Source organism: Colossoma macropomum, unplaced genomic scaffold (genome assembly GCF_904425465.1).
Source record: "Colossoma macropomum unplaced genomic scaffold, Colossoma_macropomum, whole genome shotgun sequence".
Taxonomy (NCBI): domain Eukaryota; kingdom Metazoa; phylum Chordata; class Actinopteri; order Characiformes; family Serrasalmidae; genus Colossoma; species Colossoma macropomum.
In genome coordinates, this window is record NW_023495826.1 from 45,830 (window position 1) to 69,147 (window position 23,318).

The window sequence follows — 23,318 nt, forward strand, 5'->3', positions numbered from 1 at the left end:
ACACTGCAGTGAACAGAATTCTACCGAATTGTTTCTTGTAGTTCAATGCATTTAAAGAGCTGAACTGCTCTGAGCTTTATTTTACAACAACATCAGCTTTCAGATTCATGTAGAGTGCATTTAATGCTATCTAGCACTGAATATGAGTTGAATTTGGACTAAAGCCTAATATGATATATGTGTTGTGAGGATATTGTACATTTATACATACAAGTCAGTAAGAAGGGTTGTAGATGTAACTTTTTTTTTAATTGGCAAAAAATTGCCAGATATGCCAGATATATCTGATGTGTTCAACTGCTGCAACTGTCTCCATCATAACTAACTAGGTAAATTCTGTGGAATATATGACAGTAACACTCAGTTTTTTTGCAGTGTAACACATGCAGACTGATGTAACTACCCTATAAACAAATAAACTGATGGAGTTACTCACCATGTTAGTTGTTTGATTATTTGCTGTATTGTTTGTGTAATTATTGTAAAGTATTCATGCACAAAATTGTAGTCCTTAATCTACAGTTTAGAACTTGGCTGTGTACACTTTGCAATTGCTACAAGCATTTTGCCAAAGCATTTTACAAGCATTTTTAGTACTGAGGTCTCTTTTTCAAAACTCTTCACACAGCACAACAACACTCTGTTTGGAAAAATCCATGAACAGTTTTTCCGTGCTTGGATACAGTACACTGTGGCGTTGGCATAGAGTAAGATAAAGGGGAGACCACCACAATACTCTTTATTAAACACCAGAGCAGGAAGGTACATCATAGCACTGAACCCGCAGGAGAGGTCATCACCAGCCACAGGCTTCACTGTCATGGTAGACCACCCCTCACACACAAAACAACCACACCCCACTGCTACACAGCCCCCCTTTAAAAGGTAAAAGGTAAAGGCAACCCACAAACTTGAGCCAAATCCCTGGGTGTGCGCATTCCCAACCAGCACAAATGCTGTGGTCCTCACAAAGAGCATGGTGGATCTCCTTCACAGTTGGGGGGGGGCAGCAGCAACAGCAGCACTCCACCCAGCCGTCTTCCACTCTCTCCGCTGCCCACCACACCGTTATTATTAAACTCAGCAGCAGGGGTGACCCACCGCTCAGTACTGAAACCGATATAACAGGCACCTCCCATGAGCCTGTGCACATGGCTGCTCTTAATGGCCACGCTTCCCTTGGGTGTCCATGGGTGAGCCAGTAGTGGGACACAACATTACCCCCCTTCAAAGGTCAGCCATCCCAGTGACCTCACAGAGTTCAAGCACAGTCCCTGGGGTGTGCAAGGACACAGCACTCCCTCACCCCACCACAGGTTTTGGAATGTACATCCCAGTAAACACACATGCCATGGCGTGCTCCTCGGCCATGTGTGCCCCTAGTCTGTTTCTTCAACTGTCTTCGCCCGTCCCTGCTTCTTCCTCCGTAGTGTTTGGCCGGGTTCAGTTTTTTTGTAACTGTAGACTAGGTGTGGGTGATGTCTAAAAAATAATTACCATAATATTTTTTGGGTTAAAAATTGCAATTATTGATTATATTGATATTGATGAAGTGATTTTTAAAGCTATGCCCACATGATCTAAACATTAAAAAAACAAGGCGTTTTATATTGTTATAGCGGAGTCACTCTGGAATTCAGCTGTAGATGCCTTTGGAAAACGTTCTAGTGTTACATTTTCAGTTTTTATAATTTAAATAACTGATAATAGATGCACCATGGATTGTTTGTGTAAACATTACCATCTTAGCTTTGTGGTTCATTTTTTTCTAAACAGACTGTTTACGTTGTTATTTAATGTTGTTATGTTGTTGTTCTTCAGTTACAGTGTGTGTTTGTGTTTACTGTGTTATTTTGTGTCCAGCTCAGAGTTTGTGAGAGTGCGTTTGTGTTTGGTGACCATCAGAAGAAAGAGTAGGGCTAGGAGTGACCTACCTCAATTTTCAGTTGTTTTTCAAGTGGCATTGTTTTCCCTTGCTCTCAATAAAAGAACATTTTCAAACAGAAATTATGGCCTCATCTGACTCTTCTTCTGCACCATGTCAAATTATGCACATATTGAAGATCCACCCATCTGTAGCTTCACATCATATATCAGCCACTCCCAGATCACTCTGTCAGTGTATACCTACTGGTCACTTTAACCAAATGTTATGTTTTGTTGAACAAATCATCTACAGAGAACAAACTTAAATATGGCATTTTTTCCTGCAAATTTCAGTGCATGATTTCTGTTTATTTTCTGAATTTAACATAAGCCCTATTGCAGCTGGATTAGTTTTACATGGGGAGGTGCTGTTATTTTGTTATTTGATGATTAACAACAAGATCTCTGATTTTATTTCAGTACGAATCTGCAATGTCTTAGTTTATGTCTATTATAAGTAATAATTCTGGAGCAAATTATTTTCACAGGTAAATTAACTAGTTTTTTTAACATAAATAAATACTTTGAATGAATGATTCTTTCAACCAAAGTAATTTTCTGAGTTGAATAAAACTAGTTCAGTTGCTTGTTACTACATGAAGTAATTTTTTAGGTTGATGTTTAGTTTGATAGGAGCCATTTTTACAGCGTATTGAATGAAGATGAAGGTAATAAATGCTTTCTTCAATGTCTGAATTTTACAGGAATTAATTTGTCAATTAAGCATTTGATTGTCATAAGATCCTCCTTAAGCACAGTTTTCTAGAATATTGTGTCTATCACAGTCACCTGTGTTTTTTCTTTTCTGTAGCTCCAACTGTCACCCATGTTTGTCTGGCTCATCTTGCTGCCTTTGTATTTACCTGTGTCTTGATCTGTTTCAGGTCTTGAGTTAATTGTTTTTGATATACTTCTTATGTTTCCTCATCTGTTTCTACCAACCTAGTGTCTGTGTTTATTGAATAAAATCAAAAACTTACACCGGCATATTTTGGTCACTAGTCCTCATTCATGACAGTCGCCACAGTTTTAATTCATCCTTCATGTTGAAAATATGACCCCTTTTAACTCCTATGTTGACACACAGTGCCTCTTGAGGGACTGTTTAATCCTATATTTATAACTGTACTCAGAATATAGTTATTAATTGACATTGACAGTGAAATGACTTTTTTCTGGGCACATAAGAATCCTTAATTCAGGCATTCCCAATCCCAGTCCTAGGGGACCCCACACTACACACAACACTTAATAAGTGTAATTTTTTTCCTCAACTAGTACACCTGATTGAGCTCCTTTGCTACAAGCTCATCCGGTGCTGGCTGAGGTGTGTCGGAGTCAGGAAAATACAACACTGTGCAGAGTCAATTCTCAATTCATTATAAAGAAAACACTGATATTAACTGGAATATTGACAACATTCATAAGAATTTATATATATATATATATATATATATATATATATATATATATATAGAATGTATATAGTATGTGAATGTGTGTAGCAGACTGAAAATGAAGAAGAGTCTATTTACATTTTATTCACTGAGTAGTGATTCTGTGTTCAGCTTCTGTTGCAGTTTTTTAAGAACTTATCAGTGGTGGATTTTGCCTATGGATAAGTTTTTGCTGAAGCCAAAAGCAAATGGGTCAGTTCTGACTGCAGTTAGCAGCACTACAAGGTAGGCAACAAAGCAGATAGCTAACAGACTCCTTCAAAAATATTCAGTAATAGGCTTTCAGTTTAAATCTTTACTGTAAAACTGGAACAGACAAAGTAAAAATACATTGGCCTTTATTCATCAAAGTTGCATGTGGTCACGTAAAATGAGCATATGCAAATCTCACCAACATTTTTCTTTGGTTATTTATCAGTTTTTCTGTATCTGTATGATTAAACTCCTGTCTAGTAGAAGAGCAGGTAAATGATGTAGTTTCAGAAACGTCCACTGGGCAGTTCATCCATGATGTAGTGTTTAGCCATACTGTCATATTTGTTATGAGATATTCCACTCATTTCACCCTGATACAGTCATGTGCCAGTCACACATTTCATTACTTAACAATTTTAATGCACTTCATTAACTTTTAAAGTAGCCTTTCATCATTTAATTTACAGCACTAACTAAATGCTCATTTTCACCTGCTCTGCTATGGGGATTCTAATGATATGTTAGCACCAAGGTAACAGTGGTGCATGTGGGCATTTCATGGTAGCTGAAGCTAAAACACAGTTGCATAACAACAAGAATGACATACAAATTACACAGCATCAGATTAATTAAAATGTCATATATTGCTGAAACAAATGAAGATTTGAGTGCAGGAGATTTAGCTTCAGTGTGTGGAAACAAATACCTGCACACTGGTGCATTATTTATATTGCACTTACAAATCCGTAATGGCCATACAGATTTTTTTCTTACTGAGCCAATACAATTAAAGCATTCAGCAGCTCATGAGATAATGGTCATTCTCATAGGTGAGGATTTGGGCTAGGCAGGAACTGGTCAATGCTCTGGCAAGAAAGTGACACCTGCCCTCATCAAGCCACCCTAAACTGACCACCCAGCTTCCCGAGCTGCTGCTCTTTCTGCGGTGGTTCCCCATGCAGGTTCCATGCTGGCTCACCATGCTGATCCACCACTTTTCCTGTGTTAGTCCCCTGTGCAGCTCCCCGAAACACACAACAGAAAGTGTGCCCAGACCGTGAGGAGCCAAGGCCACAACTGGCAGAAAGTCCAGAGGGGAGGGGTCAACAGAGTTCACAGAACTCTCAATGTGAACTAGCAATGTGGGCTGGCTGAGTGGGACACTGGGAAGCCAGCTGTGGGGCCAACCATTGTTCTGGCACAGAAAGAGGACTAGCTCTGGGTGGGGCAAATGAGGAGCAGTCCTAAAACCTGGCACTGGAGCAACTCTTGGAGTTGGCACATGAGGAGCAGTCCAAAAAGCTGGCACAGGAACACGACAAAGAGCCGGCACAGGAGCTGTGAGTTTTTTGGGTGTGTTTTTGACCCCTGTTTTTCTATCTGATTTTTATGTAGAATGGTGGGGTTTTGTAGTATGATTATTTTTCTAAAACACTGGCTGCTTGAGTTACATTATTACAGTGTATAAGATGGATTCCACTGCACTAGGTAATCTATGGGTTGTATTTTTGGGGCAGCAGTTAATAACTGTATCAATAGTATAAAAGAAAAGTGCTTAAATTGTATGTATACTCTCAGAATTTGTTTACTGTGAGAGTTTGTTACCCCTAGTGGATCTAAAGCTACTCTTGAGATAAGATACTGTCTTATACCAGAAATGTTGAAACCTTCACTGTTAAAAATAAACGTGCTATAAAGGGTTTTTTGAGTGATGCCATAGAAGAACCATTTTTGGTTTTCCTAAAGAACCATGTTTGAAAAAGACAAATGTGTGAGTTCACACTAGAGGTCTGCACAAGACAGGGTTCACCTGCGGGTCCCATGTGATCTGCTAAATAATTTGCGGGCGGGACTCAGTTTGAAGCACATGGTCATACATACATACATACATCATCTAAACCACTTATCCTTCTGGGTCGCGGTGGGGTGCTGGAGCCTATCCCAGCTGTCATTGGGCGGAAGGCAGGATACACCCTGGACAGGTCGCCAGTCCATCGCAGGGCAGACAGACAGACATACACAATCACACACCCACTGCGCCACCGTGCCGCCTGCACCGCGGTCATTGCGGGTAAACAGCCAACAAGTTGCGGGTTTGTGCAGGCAAGTATCATGGCTGACTGTGTGCAGTAGGCTTGCAACAAATGAGCTGCAAGTGTGCTGCTGAGAAAAACATATAGCAGTCACAAGCAGAAAAGCACATGAAGCGACATGGCATCCAGTTAATATTCATACACAAAATCAAGAGTTATCAGAAGAAAACCTTTCCTGCGTCCTCACCACAAAATTCATGGAACATCTAAACAAGCCTGATGCATTTTGGAAACAACTACTGTGGAGAGCTGAAGTTAAAATTGACCTTTTTGACCACAGTGAGCAAAGGTATGTTTTGGAGAAAAGGGTGCAGAACACCTGTCTGAAGAACACTTCTCCTACTGTTAAGATAAGGGGTGGATCAATCATGCTTTGAGCTTGTGTTGCAGCCAGTGGCATGGGGAACATTTCACTGGTAGAGTGAAGAATGGATTCAAATAAATACCAGCAAATTCTGGAAGCAAATAGTACACCATCTGTAAAAAAACTGAAGATGAAAAGAGGATGACTTTTTGTTTACAGGATAACGACCCTAAACACACCTCAAAATCCACAATACTCAATCCTCAAGAGGCACAGCTGGAGGTTTTGCAATGACCGCCATAGCCCCCCGACCTAAACCTCGGCCTAAGAATATCACAGAAATAGATGTTTTTACAAGGAAGAATTGGTAGAAATCCACCAAACATGAACCTTTAGCTGGCTACAAAATGCATTTACAAGCTGGGCTACTTGCAGAAGTGGGTGTTGCTAAGTACAGACCATGCACAGGGCCCAAACTTTTGCTTTAGATGGTTTTCCTTTTATTTGGAAACTGTAAAAGATGGAAATAATAATTAGTAATAATAAGTAATCTTACTTAGAGTACTAAAGAAATGTGTCATCTTTAGCTTTATTTTGGAAATTAGGTCATTAAAGGTCTTTAATTGCACAGCTATTCATAGAAAAGTACTGTAATAGAAATGCTGACCAGGGGTGCCCAAACTTTTGCATGCTACTGTATATGTCATATTGCATTAACGGGTGCATCAGGGACATGGTGTAGCTCTGTGTTACTTGTAGTTACTATCCTAAAATCCTCTACAGCCCAAAAACCTGTGCTCATTGAAGTGTCTCTGTGAGTGTTTGGAGGATGTTAAAAGCTGGACATTAAGCAATTTTCTACAACTAATTTTGTTTTGATGAATTAAATGTCAGAGCAGTACAGGAGAATTCACTATTGATGTTCATCAGCTTGAAGCCTTCATTTTATCATGCATGATTTTGATCTGCAAAGCTTTGCGCAGTTTACTGTACAGTACACATTTTGAATTTCCAGAAAGGTAGCTGCTTTGCATTTCACTTCCCTCAATCCTAAAGTCTGGCTCTGATCAGTATTTGCATAATTATGTTCCTATTTATTTCAAACTATAGTATTAACGAATATCAATCCTGATGGCCTACAAGGACGTTTGGAAGTAAGTAAGTTAACCTGTATATCATCACTGCTGGAACAAAACCTCATATAGCCAAATGGTAACTTTACAGGAGAAGGAAAAAACATTCTTCACTTGTACTGGAAGTTAATAGAACAAGATTTCATTTATCATGAACATGAAAGTGACGAAGGAACAAGGTTTTTGTGTCACAGTGACAGTTAATATCTTTTAGGTGTTGGACATAAAAACATTTGTTTTTGAGCACTAACACCTTCTTTTCTACTTTCTCATATATTTGATGTTACTTATTACTAATATACACTGTTAAAAATGAGAGGTCAGCTCAACTCAAAATAATATAGTAACTGATTGCATTTCTTTTTAAGAGTTGACTCAACTTCACAAGAGTTCACCTTTCTTAGTTGAGTCAAAAGTTCTCTTAATTTTTTAGTTCTGCATGTCAGTAAGGTAAATAAAAGGAACTTGTTTTTATACTCAACTTCCCCACTAGACTACAAATGTTTAATACACTGGAGAATATATTTGTTGTTGTAATGTTAAAGCATAGCGTAGTCTCATGTGATACAACTGTCTAATAATTTATCCCAAAATCAGGAGATTGTGAGTTTGAATCCCATCAATACCCCAGCTGTCCATATCTGGAAGACCAAGAGGAACATATTCCAGATCGGACTGTGTGATGGTGTCAGCTAGTGGATAAACTGAATGAAAAAACACAAATTCAGTTTTGTTTATCTAACTGAGATGCAGAGCTAGAAACACAAGCTGGGAGAATTTTTGACTCACCTAAGAAGTTTGAGTTGGTTGAATTCCTGTGTCCTCAAGTTGAGTCAAATAAAAATCAGTGAAATGAATGAAATCAGTTACTATTTTATTTTAAGTTGAGCAGACTTCTCATTTTTGACAGTGTACTCTGGTGTTTCCATTATTTTGGCATTGCCTTTATCTGAATAATGTAGGCAAGTTTTTTCCTCGAATAACAATTTGCATAGTACTGTCTCTGTGTACAGTAAATGGGAGGGCAGATTGCATTGATATAACTGTGTTCAGGGTGTAGATTGATGAGTGTCAGCACCACAAGGAGAAGATATTATCAGTGAAAGAATTCTGGGGTTTCAAATGTTCTCGTACACAACAGGAGAGAATCACAGCAGAGATGATGTCAGGTAAGACAATTTCAGACTGAAAATATCTGACCAGTGAATTAGTCAAACAGGAGTCTAGTGACAGATGAGCTGCCCTTAAATATATTCGTCAGGATGTGCTACTCCAGACCAGGATACACACAGTGAGGTGATAGCCAAACAGTGATTTAGGACCAAGCATGGATAAATGGCTTTTGTTTTAATCATACAGTTTCTACAAAACTGAAAATAATTCAGAAATGTAACCTTTCTGTGACTCAAACAAATAAAAAAATACAATCAGTAAACAGAGGGTATTTTGCCAGTTCAGGCCCTCAGGGTGGGATAAATATTTTTGTCATAATTGAATAGAGCATTGTTGCATGGCGTATGGTACCCCAGGCCCAAGAAGGACGCTGAAGGCAGGGTTCAAGGTTGCAGCAGCCAAGGCAGTCTTACAAACATCTTGGAAAACCCCAGTTGACAGAGATCAGTTTGCAAATCTTAGTACAGTTATTAATAGGGTTGCTGCCCATCCAGGATTTTCTTATGAAGTTTAAATTTCTTCTTTTTACCCAGTCAAACCATTTATGTACAAAGAATGGGTTTGATTTGTTCAGATTACCCTCTGCGTGGGGACAGTTGTTTGGGAAAGGTGCACTGTTGGTGACACATTTTGGCACTAGGCAGCACTGCAATGTGATAACTGAGAAGATTAGGTTCTGTAAAGCCACTGATCAAGTGTCCATGAATTCATCTTTAAAAAATGATGTAGGAACAGATCACATGCAGCAGAGCTTAGTTTGTGTGTAACAGTTTTAAGTTCCTGACAACTGATAACAGAAAAGATTTTGTAGAAAGGTTTTATCAAGAGAGTCATCAAAAGAACTTGCCATTTCAAAGCTGTATCTGAATGAGAGGAATACAGCCACAGATTTACAGCAACACACAGCTTCAGAGTGGAACTATGGATGAACTGAAGGGTCAAACTAGGAAATACTTAGTGGTGTTAAAAACATTTGAAGTGTTAAACATTTTTTTGCATTAATATGTTATCGATATGTTTACTTTGACACCACTGGTCTAAATATGAAATTGCTACTTTTCTATGTGATTCACTACAGTGTACTTTACATAGATATAATACTCAATCATACAAACTTAACAGAAGATCTGAAAGCATATACACACTAAAACATCAAATAGTTTGTCAGGAATACAAGGACCAGTTTAAATAAGTGACATTTCAGTTTTGTAATAAACATTTATTAGCAAGTGTCTGTCAAATGAAAAAGTAAAACTATAAATTAGTTTTGTTTTTTTTTTACTTGCAGCTCCTATGTTTTGGCAGTTGTACTTCATTGTATGTTTAGGTAAGTAAGTGACATGAACATGAACACTCAAACACTGTCTTTACACACAGCCGAATATTTGAGATGTTGTCTTGGAAACCTAGGAAAACAAACAGCTGCAGCTGAATTTGTATTTATGTGTATTTTTGGATCAGCTGGGGAAGAATACAGTTAGATTAAATAAACAATGCTGGAGTCTACATTGATGAATATTACATGAACCCCTTAAATAGTCAGGGCTGAAAGTTTTATTACATACTTATATGACCTAATAAAAGCTCAGCTAATTTGCATTGATGTCCCTATAGTTACTGAATAACAAGCCTTAGTATGTAATAAGCCTGAGATTTTGAGGGATTAAATGATGATGAGCACACTGATTTTGGCACTGAAAGAATGCAGTGGTTAGGGTGTATATTAGAACGTAGAAATAGGCTTGTTCATTGTTCGTTGTATAACAATGACACAATAGTGCTTAAGACTCTAAAGTTACTATATATAAAGTGTTAGTTTATCTGCACTGTGATTTTTTTTTACAGTTTATGCAACTAAATACAATAAATACAATATATTTAGCATTTCTTACTACCATTTCATAAGTCAAATTCCCTTTTTACTGCAACCATCATACTGAGTGCACCTATAGTTGTTTGTTCCTCATATCTATGTGTTTCATTACCATAAAAACATTAAGTCATACAAATTCTTTGACTTGTAGCTTTATTTTTTCTCATCTGAGTGTTGAAGTCAGAACATACACATTTCAGGTTTGAGAGGCTGCATTAATTTACATCAAACATTGATTCTGATTTTCTATTCAGCAGGTGGAGCTCCCTCAGACACAATTCAAATTTCAGGTAAATTACGGCTTTCAAAATTCAGATTTATTTGTATTCTGTTTTTGTTTTTTTTTTTAATTTCTGATCATTTACTTTTATTCTGTAACAGAAATGACAGCAGCACATCACACCATCACAACAGAATCACATTCAACCTGTTGAATGTCTGTTTAGTTCACTTAAAAGAATTTACTGATTAATTATTACATTTCCTACAGATCTGACTGTGTAGTAGAAAAACAAACCTGAGTAGAGAGTTTTACGCCACTGTGTAAATTTAGTTACATTACAGTAACTACATTAACATTACAGTAACTACGGGAACATTACAGTGACTACATACTACATGTACATTAGTCACTACAAGAACATTACAGCAACTACATGAACAGTACAGTCACTACATATACATTACAGTAATTACATGTATAGTACAGTCATTATATGAACAATATAGCTACAACATATACATTACAGTCATTACATGAACAATAGTCACTACATGTACATTATAGTCACTATATGAACAATAGTCACTACATATACATTATAGTGACTTCATGTGCTGTACAATCACTACATGTACATTACACTGCATATTACATGTACATTACAGTCACTACATGTGCATAACAGTCATTGCATGTACATTATATTAACTACACATACATTACAGTTGTTACATGTACACTACAGTAACTGCATATACATTACAGTAACTACATGGATATTATTGTAAGTACATGTACATTACATTAACTGCATGAATATTACAGTCACGACATACACATTACAGTCATTATATGAACAATACAACCACTACATATACATTACAGTCATTATATGAACATGGCAGTCACTACATGTACATTATAGTCACTATATGAAAAATAGTCACTACATATACATTACAGTCATGTGTACACTACATGTGCATTACAGTAACTACATGAACATTACAGTCACTGCATGTGCATTACAGTTACTACATTGACTTTAAAAACAGATGGTTCAGTTCTGACTGCAGTAAGGACTGTAAGGTAGGTAACAAAGCAGATAGCGAACTGCAAAATATTCAATAATAATTGAGTAATAATATTCAATTTTCAGTTTAAATCTTTCCTGTAAAACTGCAACATATATAGTTGTGTATGGTCAAATCGTAAAATGATTGTATGCAAATTTCTCCAGTGTTTTTTGTTTTTTTAATTTGTCATCTGTATCTGTATGATCAGACTCCTTTCTGGTAGAAGTGCAGGTAAAGGATGTACTTTCAGAAACGTCCACTGGACAGTCCATCCATTAGCTATATTGTCATGTTTGTGATGAGATATTCCACTTACTTCATCTTTTTCATTTCACACTGAGGCCCGGATACAGCCATGTGCCAGTCACACATTCCATTACTTAGCAATGTTTAATGCAGTTCAATAACTTTTTAAGTAGTCTTTCTTCATTTAGTTTACACCACTGACTAAATGCTCATTTCACTTGCTCTGCTATGAGGATTCTAATGATATGTTAGCACCATGGTAACAGTGGTGCATGTCAGCATTTCATGGCAGCTGGAGATAAAATAAAGTTAAATGATGTGTGAATAGTATGGTGTTAAAACAACTGAAGATTTGAGTGCAGTAGAGTCGCTTCAGAGTGTGGAAACAAACGCCTGCTCACTGGTGCATTATTTACATTTCATTTGCAAATCCATGAATGGCCTTGTATGAATATAATTTGCATGAAGCATGCTAATTCATACAGGTTTTCCATACTGAGCTAATACAATTAAAGCATTCAGCAGCTCATAAGCTAATGGTCGTCCTCATAAGTGAGGATTTGGGTCAGGCAGGAATTGCACTGGCCTGAGCTTAAATAGCATGATGTTAACATGATTAACAAAATGTCTTGGCTTTATTTATGACAGTAGAATGATGGGATTGTGTAGTCTGATTATGTTTCTACAACACTGGCTGCTTGAGTTACATTATTGTAGTGTATGAGGTGGATTCTCCTGCACTAGTCATTCTATATTTTCTATTGTTGGAGCAGCAGTTATTAACAGTATCAATAGTATAAAATAAAAGTCTTTAAATTATATGTATACTCCTTTAGAATTGGTTTATTAGTGTGCATGAAAAGTAAACATGTCCCTTTTTAGAAAGGATTGCTGTGTACACAATTAATAGTATTGTCATGATCGTCTAGTTTTTACTGTTATTACTAATATTATTGATGATAATTCAGGTTGTTAACATATTACCAGCAAATTTAGCCAAACTAGCATTCACTGAGTAGATGAACAGTAGAGTTCCATATTAATGATGACCACAATGACTCTCCTTTGATGTCAATGTATTTTATATTCAGAATCATCATTTAGGAGCAAACTTTATTAGGTTTATTAAAGATGTCTGATGGTGTGATGAGATCTTGGACCAAATCCTGTTCACATCCGAACAGTCTCAATGCACAAGGACTCAACACATTTTTTTTAGGTGTATGCAAGACCCAATTTAGTGTGTGCAATTCAGCGGTGATTGAATGCAATGCCACTAGCCTACATCTCACATTACAGCTAAATAGTTTTGATAGATTTTTGACTATTGGCTGACATAGTAGGCCTGCTTTTTTCATAAATTACACTTTACTTTGCCCCAAACATTCACGGTATTATACATTTCAGAGAATCAACAATAACATCTGGCCTATATCTGATATCCTTTTGCCTACATTAACCCCTTACTTAGCCAGGGCCTGCTGGTGTTTTATTACACACTTCTATAACTTAAGAATAGCTCAACCTGTTTGACAAGTCCCTGTTATTACTCATTAATAAACTTTACTATGTAATAAGACAGGGATTTTAAAGGGTTGATGACATGTAGCCTATATTACACAGTTGGCCCAGGGGTGGTGAACACCAGTGCAGTCTGGTGATTTTCTAACTCTAACACACTTATTCAACTCAGCAGTTAAGTGGAGGTTAGTTGGTGTGTTAGAACAGTAAAATCACCAAACTCTGCTGGATACAGGCCCTCCAGGACCACAGTTTGTAACCCCTAAAGGGTCTAAAGCTACTCTTGAGTTAAGATTCTGTCTGAAACCAGAGATGTTAAAACTTACACTATTAAAAATAAGGGTGCCATAAAGCGTTCTTTGAACAATGCCATAGAGGAACCACTTTTAGTTCCTGGTCTGATGATGATTGAGTTTGTGTTTAATTGATTCAGCAATAAGTTGATTAATCTATACATGGGTATTAATCAGTTTTTGTAAATAATTAACTATACAGAGTAATTAATAAAATAATAATTCCAGAATATGATTCAGATATGATTTGTACACTGTCATGGATACTGATCTGAGTAACTAATACTCTAACAATTACTAAAGAACCATGTCTGGAAAAACAGATATGTGAGAGTTCACACTTCCAACCCTGACTGAACAGTTCTGATCCAGATCATCAGTCAGTTTAATTCACTGGATCAGGAGTGTTAGATTTGGGCTGCAGCTATTTGTTCTTTACTACTTAATTCATAACATTACACCCATAATGCATGTGGCCAAAATCAATATATCACACCTTGTAGGTGCATCAGGGACATAGTGTAACTCTGTTTTACTTTTAGTTACTAATCCTAAAACCCTCTAAAGCCCAACAACAGCGTTCTCTGTGAAGTGTCTCAGTGAGTGTCTGGAAGACGTTATAAGCTGGACGGCTTTTCTACAACTAATTTTCTTATTATGAATTAGATGTCAGAGCAGTACAGGACAATTCACTATTAATAGGAATCAGGTTCAAGGCCTCAATGGGTCATGTGTCTTTGGAGATATGATGTGTCTGCAGAGCTGTGCACAGTTCACTGTACAGTTCAGTCCACACTTTGAATTTCCACAGAAAAGTAGCTGCTTTGCATTTTATTTCCTTCACTCATAAAGTCTGGTTCTGATCAATATCACTGTGCATAATTCTGTTGCTGTTTGTTTAGAAAAATAGTTTTCACGATTATCATTTCATCATGAATGATGGACTGCAAGAAAATGTTACATAAACTTGTATATAGTCGTCACCTCATATCTCCAAAATGGCAACTCCTGGAAGTTAATTGGACAAGATTTTATTCCAAGTACTTCTGGACCATTTCTGTTGATCTATTCATCATGAAATTTTGACACAATGCAAAGAGTAAATGGAGTATTCAAACTGTCCAAAAAAGTAAATATTTATTAAAATGGACTTAGAAGGTTTTCTATGGCAGCGACAATGTACATATTTTCTAATATATTCTTTGTTACACATTACTGATCTACTCTGATATGTCTGTTATTTTGGCATTGCCTGTGTCTTATACAACATTAAACTGAATAGTGTAGGTGGGTTTTTTTCCTCGAATAACAATTTGCATAGTACTGTCCCTGAGTGCAGTAAAAGGAGAGCCAGATTGCATCCATATAACTGTGTTCAGGGTGCAGTTTGATGAGTGTCAGCACCACATAGAGAAGAATATTATCAGTGAAAGGATTCTGGAGACTCAAAAGTTCTCATACACAACAGGAGTGAATCACAGCGGAGATGATGTCAGGTAAGACAATTTCAGAATGAAAATATCTGACCAGTGAATTAGTCAAACAGGAGTCTAGTGACAGATGTACTGTCTTAAAATATAGGCTGTCATGTCTTGTTTTATGCAAGGATTAAGACGTGCTCCTCTAGTCCAGGTTACACACAGTGAGGTGACAGCCATGCAGTGACTCAGGACCAAACACAGATAAATGGCTTTTATTTGTATGTTTTTTGTTGTACAGTTTCCACAAAAATGAAAAAAAAAGAAATGTAACTAAAATAGCCACATTTCTGTGACTCAAACAAATCAAAAGTGTGATAAAAAATTTTGTCTTAATGAAGTAGGGTATATATCTAAATCAGGGTATAACCTTATTTAGTTTATTTAGTGATGTTTGATGACATAACATAGAACAAAAAAGAATCATTATGAAAAAATAAAAGGTAACATTTGCATCATGCCAAATTTACCTCATTTTTCTTAATCACATTTCCTAGAAGTATCATGTAAAGTGAGAAAAATGATGGCCCTAAAATGGAACCTGGTGGAACTCCAAAGGAAAAATTATAATTTTTAGAAGAATGATTTTGTAATGCAATGAAACTCTGTCTATTCATCAAATCTGATTTAAATTATTCTAAAACAGTCCCTGAGATGCCTACCAAGGTTTGACATTGATGATCAGTGGGATCAGAATGGATCTTTTATGAAAGAGCCTCAAGTCTCAAGTTGGTCACAACATGGACCAATGCCATCTCTGTGCTATGTTTGGAGTAAAAACCTTACTAGATTTTTTCCCAGTACATTATAAGACACCAACATATACTATAATCATCAAATATGCAGAACTTAAATCTGCAAAAAAGTGCTGTGTTACGTTTTGACGATGACAGCTGATGTTCATGAGTGAGCAAGTAGGGCCACATGAATCAAAGCATGCTGAAAGTGTGATAGATAGCTTTATTACAAAAATAGCTACAATTCACGAAGGTTTTCTTCGATTATTGCAAGTCTTGATTATAGTTCTTCTAAGTTTGTCTGCATTCTAATGAAGGAGTATGCAAAGTTTGATAGAGTTAGCTAAGCTAAACTTAGCCTACTTAGAATAATGGACAATGGCCCTTATATGTCAGGGTTGTATACAGTTAAATCTGATCATGAAATGAGGGCTCGCAAATTTTAGTTATTTATCAGTTTAACCTATGGCATATCTGTACAATTAAACTCAGATCTGGTGGGCATATACACATTTAATGACCTAAAAATGCTTGAATTACAGTTTACTAACCAAAACTATTATCAATATCATTTAGAACACCAATAATGAGAAATAAACATAGAAAATACAATTATACTAATAAGTTGTGCACATGCCGATCCAGTACAACAAAAGAATATATTTATTTTACATGCCTTTTAGTAAAAACAGATGCTGCAACTATTTAATGTTCTGTTTAAACAGTTTGTTGCTGGTAGGCTGGCACTTCTATGCAATTTCATGCTTTGAATCTGATTCATCATTTGCTCTCAAATGTCCACTCATTTCCATGTTGTATGACAGGGTAACGAATTACATGCAGAGTAGTTTGTACGTCATTAAAGGTGGTAAAATCTGAGCTCCTTTTTACGCAACTTTGATGAAAAAGGATCAGTATGTGTAAATTAGGGCTGCCAAACAACCAAAATAATAAATCACTATTAGTCACATGGTTTTCTGTAATTAACTGCAAATAATGATGTTTTTTTTTTGTTCAGTTTGTTCAAATTAGACCCAGTTATCCAGTTTTCCAGTTATAAAGCAGTACATTTAATTGTAGTTATAAGAGTGGACAAAATAAATTTAATCAAAATATATATATTACTTTCAATAATTCAATATCATTATTTTAGTCATGTGACAGTAAAGCTTAACATCAACTTGAACTTGAAAATCCTGTGATTTCCAGTTTTTTTTTTATCACTGACATCCAGTAAAGGCAACAGTGGCTGCATGTTCCAACCAGCAAGTGCATGTATGAATGACTGTATCCTCTCACTCTCACTTTCCACTTTGCTTTTGTTAATTTGCTGCAGGGGCATAGCTAGAATTTTTAGAAAGGGCTGGCCACTTAAGACCCAGAGATTTTATTGGGTTGGCACACTGCTAAGAAAAAATAACTTAATAAATTTGTCTTTCTGCATTAAAATAACATAAAAAGTGATGTGTTGTTTTTTCCTCTAAATCTGTGCATCATTTCCACATGAATAAAATGTTATATCAATACAGCAATTGCCAAAAGTAAACTGAAAGACAAAACTCTGTTGACGTAACATGTTTTACTCATTCATGAGGAAATAATGAATTTGAATAAAGTAAATTAAATGCAGTGCCCAACATCAACTTTAAGAAGAACATTCCACATAGACAGGCTATAGAAGTTAATAGTTTAGGCTGCCATCTCTACAGATTACAAATGAATCTAATCATCAGAAAGCTGATTAGTGGTTAGTGAAAGTGATGAGTCAGTATGATTTTAGTTGACTAATTTTTGACAGTTAACTCATCTTAGCATCACATAGCCTGGTTCAGAATGTAGCTCACAGAGCAGCACCACTGAAGAGACCTAGCACACATTCACTGATTTATCAGCTCACCCAAGAGCACTGTCTGATGTGGTCTGCTCAAGGCGTCCACCAGTCCTAAAGTTTTTATATTTATTGCTTCTGACATCAGCGCTGTGTTTTACTTGTAAATGATACTTCAGAGTTGATGTCCTTCAGTGATAAACAAATTCACCAGTAGCTGGAAATAACGTTTAGAAACGTTCCTAGGAAGGTTTTATCAAGAGAGCCGCCAATAAAAACCATTTAAAAGCTGTATCTGAACAGCAACATACAGCTGGAACTGTGGATGGACTGAAGTGTTAAAAAACTTTTTTAAAAAAAGTTTGTAGTGTTAAACATTTATTGCATTAATGTGTTCTTAACATGTTAACTTAGACACCACTGGTCTAAATATAAAATTGCTTCTTTTATATCTGTGTGATTCACTACAATCTACCTTAAATGTAGACAATACTGAATCATACAAAATCAATACAAGATCAGAAAACATGCAAACACCCTGGGTGTTTGTCAGGATTGAAAAGAACAGTTTAAATAAGTAATCTGTAAATTATTTACTGTCTGTTAATATTATTTCAGTTTTATATTATTACATTTATTCTTATTACATTTTTTAATGCGTCTGATTTGTAAGTGTCTCTCAAATGAAAAACTGCACCACATATCATCAGTCTGATTGCTCGCTGCTGAGCTCATTTGCATAAAGTTAATTCAGAAGGAGAGAGCTGAGCACTGATGTGCGTCAGTGGTTTGATGTGTCAGTTATGTGTATATATCATCCTTTCCCGCCTCAACATAAAACTGTATGACACGCTTAGTTGCATGTAAATTAGAAAAAAGAAAAAAAAAATCAAATGAAAAATGGCAAATTATCCCGAATTACAATATCGGCCCGTCACGCTGCTTAAAATTTTAGTACCCCTAACTTAAAACACTGTCCTGCGTCCCTGCTCAAACCTGTCTGTACACTCAGCTGAGTATTTGAGATGTTATCTTGGAAAACTGGGAAAACAAACAGCTGCAGTCGAGTTTGGATTTATGTGTATCGTCAGATCAGCTGGGGAAGAATACAGTTAGATTAAATGAACTAATAAATAAACAATACTACATTGATGAATAAATGATTAAATGATGATGAATACACTGCCTTTGATACTGAGAGAATCCAGTACTTAGGTTTGTATATTACAATGTAGAAATAAGACTGTTCACTATAACAAACTATTGTGCTCAAGACTCTAAAGCCATTTTTACAGCGTATAATCAATGAAATACAATATGTGTAACAACAGTTCATAGGTAAAATTCCATTTTTACTGGAACCACCATACAGAGTACAACCAGATGTTTTTTTTCTTGTTTGTTAGCCTTAAATAAGGTGCTTGTTCCTCATAAAAGTGTTTGGTTCCCAAATAAAAAAAATAAATACATTTTAAAAATATGTGATTTGTAGCTTTCCTTTTTTCTCCTCTAAATATTGAAGTCAGAAATTGCACATTTCAGGTTTGAGAGGCTGCATTAAGTTCCATCACACACTGATTCTGATTCTCTATTCAACAGGTCAAGCTTCTTCAGATACAATTCAAATTCCAGGTAAATTATATAATAAATAAATAAATAAATAACTTTATTTATATTTAGATTTGTATTTTGTTTTTGTTTCTGATCATTTACTTTTATTCTGTAACAGAAATGACAGCACATCACAAACCATCATAACAGAATCACATTTAACCCAGTCTGTTTAGTTCAGTTTCACTCAGAATAATTTACTGATTAATTATTACATTTCCTACAGATCTGACTGTGTAGTAGAAAAACAAACCTCATTAGAGATTTTTACTCTGCTGTGTAAATTCAGTTTCACAGCACTGTCATTTATCTATTATTAAATCTATCATTTAATACAGAATTCAATAACATGAAGACATATTTACAATATCTTTTTATAAATATTCACAATTTTACACTAATTAGTTTTTTTCCCACAGAGGAAACCTTCTCACCAGTAGATTATCAGTCCTGAATTCAGATAAAGATATGCATCAGAATATGTACTGTGTTATGAAAACAACGAATACTGAGTCTCTATCCAACAGCTGCAGTTTCCTCTGTCATAAAAGAAGCTTCAGGCAATTTATGGTTCTAAAACTTTATTTGTTTGTTTGTGCTTCTGATTTTTCACTTTTTCTCAACAGGTGACAGGTATGATAGGAATATTCATAAGTGGTTTAGCGTTCATAATAATGTTACAGTGCTGTACAGAGAGATGTATATAAAATCATTTTCACATAAATTGCTGTGTTCTGTAAGGCAGTGAAGCTTGATCATGTTTTCTATCACAATATTCTATCAAACTCTGCCAGTCATTCCAGACTTTCTCAGATTGGATGTGATAAAATGTACAAAAGACACACTGAATGAACATTTGCTTGTAAATTATATGGACTTATACATTTGAGAGGTTTGAAACAAGTGAAACAGTTAAAAGTGTGAGATGAAGTACTTAAGATCTTATTTTCAACCCTGTTTTTATATCAACCACCAATATTAATATCAGAAACAGTGATGAAAATGCAAATTCTTATTTCTAAACTTCTCTGGTCTATTACTGGATCTTAAAATCAGTTTCCTTCTAGAACGAGACAAGAACAACACTGGAACTACGGAAAGCGGGAAAAAAATTCGAGAAAGGCTGTACGGACGAAAAGTTGACACAGCCGGTAACATTGGCCATTTAATGTTAACCTTTCCTGAACTGTTTCGCTTTCTGTAGTTCCAGTGTTGCTTGGCGATTTCTGTTCAGTGAGTCACGCGCCAAAGGCTTTGAGTTTGTGAAAGGAAACATTAACTGGAAGCTTTATGACTTGCAAGAATCCTCACTTGAGCAGTCTTTAATCTTTATTACATTTTTATTACAAACTAAGCTTAGATTAATTGAGTTATTTACAGTTGGTACAGACAGCTGGAATATGGCAACCTTGTGACGTGGTGCTGGGGGTATTTAGCTCAGCACGTGAGTGTGGTTATCTCGCTCCAGGGTCCTATGCTTTCATATGTATAAGAGCAGCATGAGTAGGACGTCAACAGGGGCAGTAATGTTGTTTGACTGATTTGCATATTGTGCATCTGCACCTGTAGCAGAGTTGAACCAGAGGGGTGCTGCAGAGGTGGAACTGACCACGATAAAAATGATATTTTTACAGTTTGAAAAGATGTGTTCACATTTTAAGAAAGGCTGGTATATTTTATTATTACAGAACAGTGCATTTCAGCTGTTAATGAAAAAAAGGGTCTCAGGCTGTAGTTACATAAATACTCTAATGGATTATGTAAAATACAGACAGCTCATTGTTTCTGCACTACCATTTAATTAAAACACTAACTGGTTGTTTTACATGTATTTATTCTTTTTTTATTTGCTCAGCCTTGTGACTCATATACCACATACATACACACCACAAACCAGATTTAGATCTCAGCACAAACACTGAGAAGCACTGTTTTATGTAACTCCACTCATCTCTGTACATTCTGTGTTTTGGCTGTAACATCTGGGTTCTTCTATTCTTCAGCAGATTCATATTCAGACAAGACCTACTATCTTGTGAATGAGATGAAGAATTGGACAGATGCTAAGAGTCACTGTGAGCAAAACTACACAGATCTGGCTGTTATCTATAATCAGGGAGACTGGAAACAAGCACTAGCAGCTGTAGAGTCATCAACAAGTGAAGTGTGGATTGGACTTCACAAAGATCGGGCATGGAAGTGGTCAAATGGAGAGGACTTCATGTACTTTAACTGGGATTCTGGCTGGGGCACAACATCTGGATATGATTGTGCTTACTCATACTCAGGAATATGGCAGACAGTAACTTGTGCAGGCTACTATACATATATGTGTGAGAAAGGTAAAATCATAATTAACTTAATTCTGTTTTAAACTGAGATAAAGAGAATGATTAATAGTTTAACATTTAAGTCAGATAATATGTAGTTTAATAATGCTGAAATAACACAAAATATGTACATTCATTCACAAAATGAATATATTAAAAAGGAAATGTAGATTTCAGTTGTACTGAATGAGTCTCTTTTTTAACAGTGACAAACACAAGTGGGATACTGATTAAGACGTATGAATATAAGTCAGTGAGTGCCACATGGGAAAATGCTCGTAATTCCTGTAAAAGTGAGAATGGTGAACTAGCAAGTATCACCAATAAACAAGATCAACAAGAGTTTGATAAAATTGCTCCTAATGGTATAAACATCTGGATTGGACTGAAGAGAGATAATGATGTGTGGAAGTGGTCCAGTGAGGAACCGTTTCAGAACTGGGCTACTAATGATTTCTCCTCCATGAAGAACTGTACTAAACTGTCTCGAGATGAAAAATTGACTCCTGAAGATTGTTCAAATAAGTACATGTTCCTCTGCTACACAGGTGAGCTCACAGTTTAAATAACTCATATTTCAGTCTAGTTTTTATTATTATTAGTTAAGTATACAGAAATTACTGAAATTACTCAAGAACAGTGTCTTTAATCCTGTGTTTCCACAGTGACTCCCACCTTTACTACACAGTCCAACAGTTCCAGCAAGACCACCACTGTTACACAACCCACCAGTTCAGCCTCCAGTGGAACTACTGTCTCTAACACACCTTCATGTGAGTCAGTGCTGAAGTACTGAAAGAAAATCAGACTCTTTCTGCACTGTTTGATAGTCAAATTTATGATCTGAAAATTATATGATACAGTAATTTTCTATGAAGTACTTTTCAAAACAAACCAGTCTTGGTTTATTTGGCTTATTTGCTGAAAATGTCATTGTGATACATAGTTTTATATTTTAATGGCCATAAATTTTACTTCTTAGTACTTTTTTTTTTTACAATAGTAGTTTGGCTCCTTTCTGTTGGGGTTTAAGTAAAACAGAGAGAGGAGAGCTGAGGTAGTGATCAGGAGGAGATTACTGCTATAATAATACAGCCAATATAATACTGCAACCACACCAGCCCTTTGTGGATCAGATTGGGCTCCCCTGCTATAGTTTATATAGTGACTATTAAAGCAGTATTGCTCCTTTCTGTAAGAGTATGGTTAGAAAACAGAGAGAGGAGTAATCAAGGGGGAGATAAATAATATTTCTTATTATTTTTGCCAATTCAAATTTATTAGTCATCTGAATGACGTCACGCTTCCCTCCGTTTCCACTGTTCTGCCTCACCTGACTTCTGATCACTCTCACCTGTTCCTTGTCATGGTTACCTGTTAGTTTAGTATATAAGCCTGGACTTTAGCTTAGCTCAGTGTGAACTTATTGTTGTATTGCCTTACTTTGTTTTTCTTCGACCTTGCTTTTTTTGCCTTGCCCTCTCAGTATTGTTGTGATTTCTGGTTTGACCCTGTTTCCATTGCTTGGACATTGCTTTTTGGACTCTTCTCATGGTTGCTGTTTTGGTGTATTGGTTTTTGACCTTGGACTGGCTGACTTTGATTACGGATACTCCCTTTGTTAATAAACCCATTTTACCTAAGTGCGGTCTGCAAGCGTCTGAATTCTGTCCAAGCCTGACAAACGCAGAGTCCATCATTTAATACTGGATTGCTTCAAAATTTCTCTATGACCTTGGAGTCCTCGGTTATCTAAAACCCCACACCCCAGAATAGTTGTCATGGTGACAGTGCAGCCCCTCCGTGACTTCATCTTGGATA

The 23,318-nt window shown here is 36.2% G+C and overlaps 1 protein-coding gene and 1 long non-coding RNA gene across 2 annotated transcripts in view; both read left to right on the top strand.

Annotated features, from left to right (window-relative positions):
* LOC118803091 (mucin-5AC-like) overlaps positions 1–23,318 on the top strand; it is a 62,108-nt gene that overhangs the window by 35,594 nt on the left and 3,196 nt on the right. Inside the window, exon 21 of the mRNA XM_036563596.1 lies at positions 22,163–22,270. Within this exon, the coding sequence (XP_036419489.1) occupies positions 22,163–22,270 (108 nt within the window). The remainder of the gene's footprint in view (positions 1–22,162; positions 22,271–23,318) is intronic.
* LOC118803092 lies at positions 8,241–10,817 on the top strand. The gene is made up of 4 exons (XR_005006820.1): positions 8,241–8,277; positions 9,570–9,608; positions 10,409–10,444; positions 10,536–10,817. It is a non-coding gene; the product is annotated as an uncharacterized LOC118803092 (long non-coding RNA).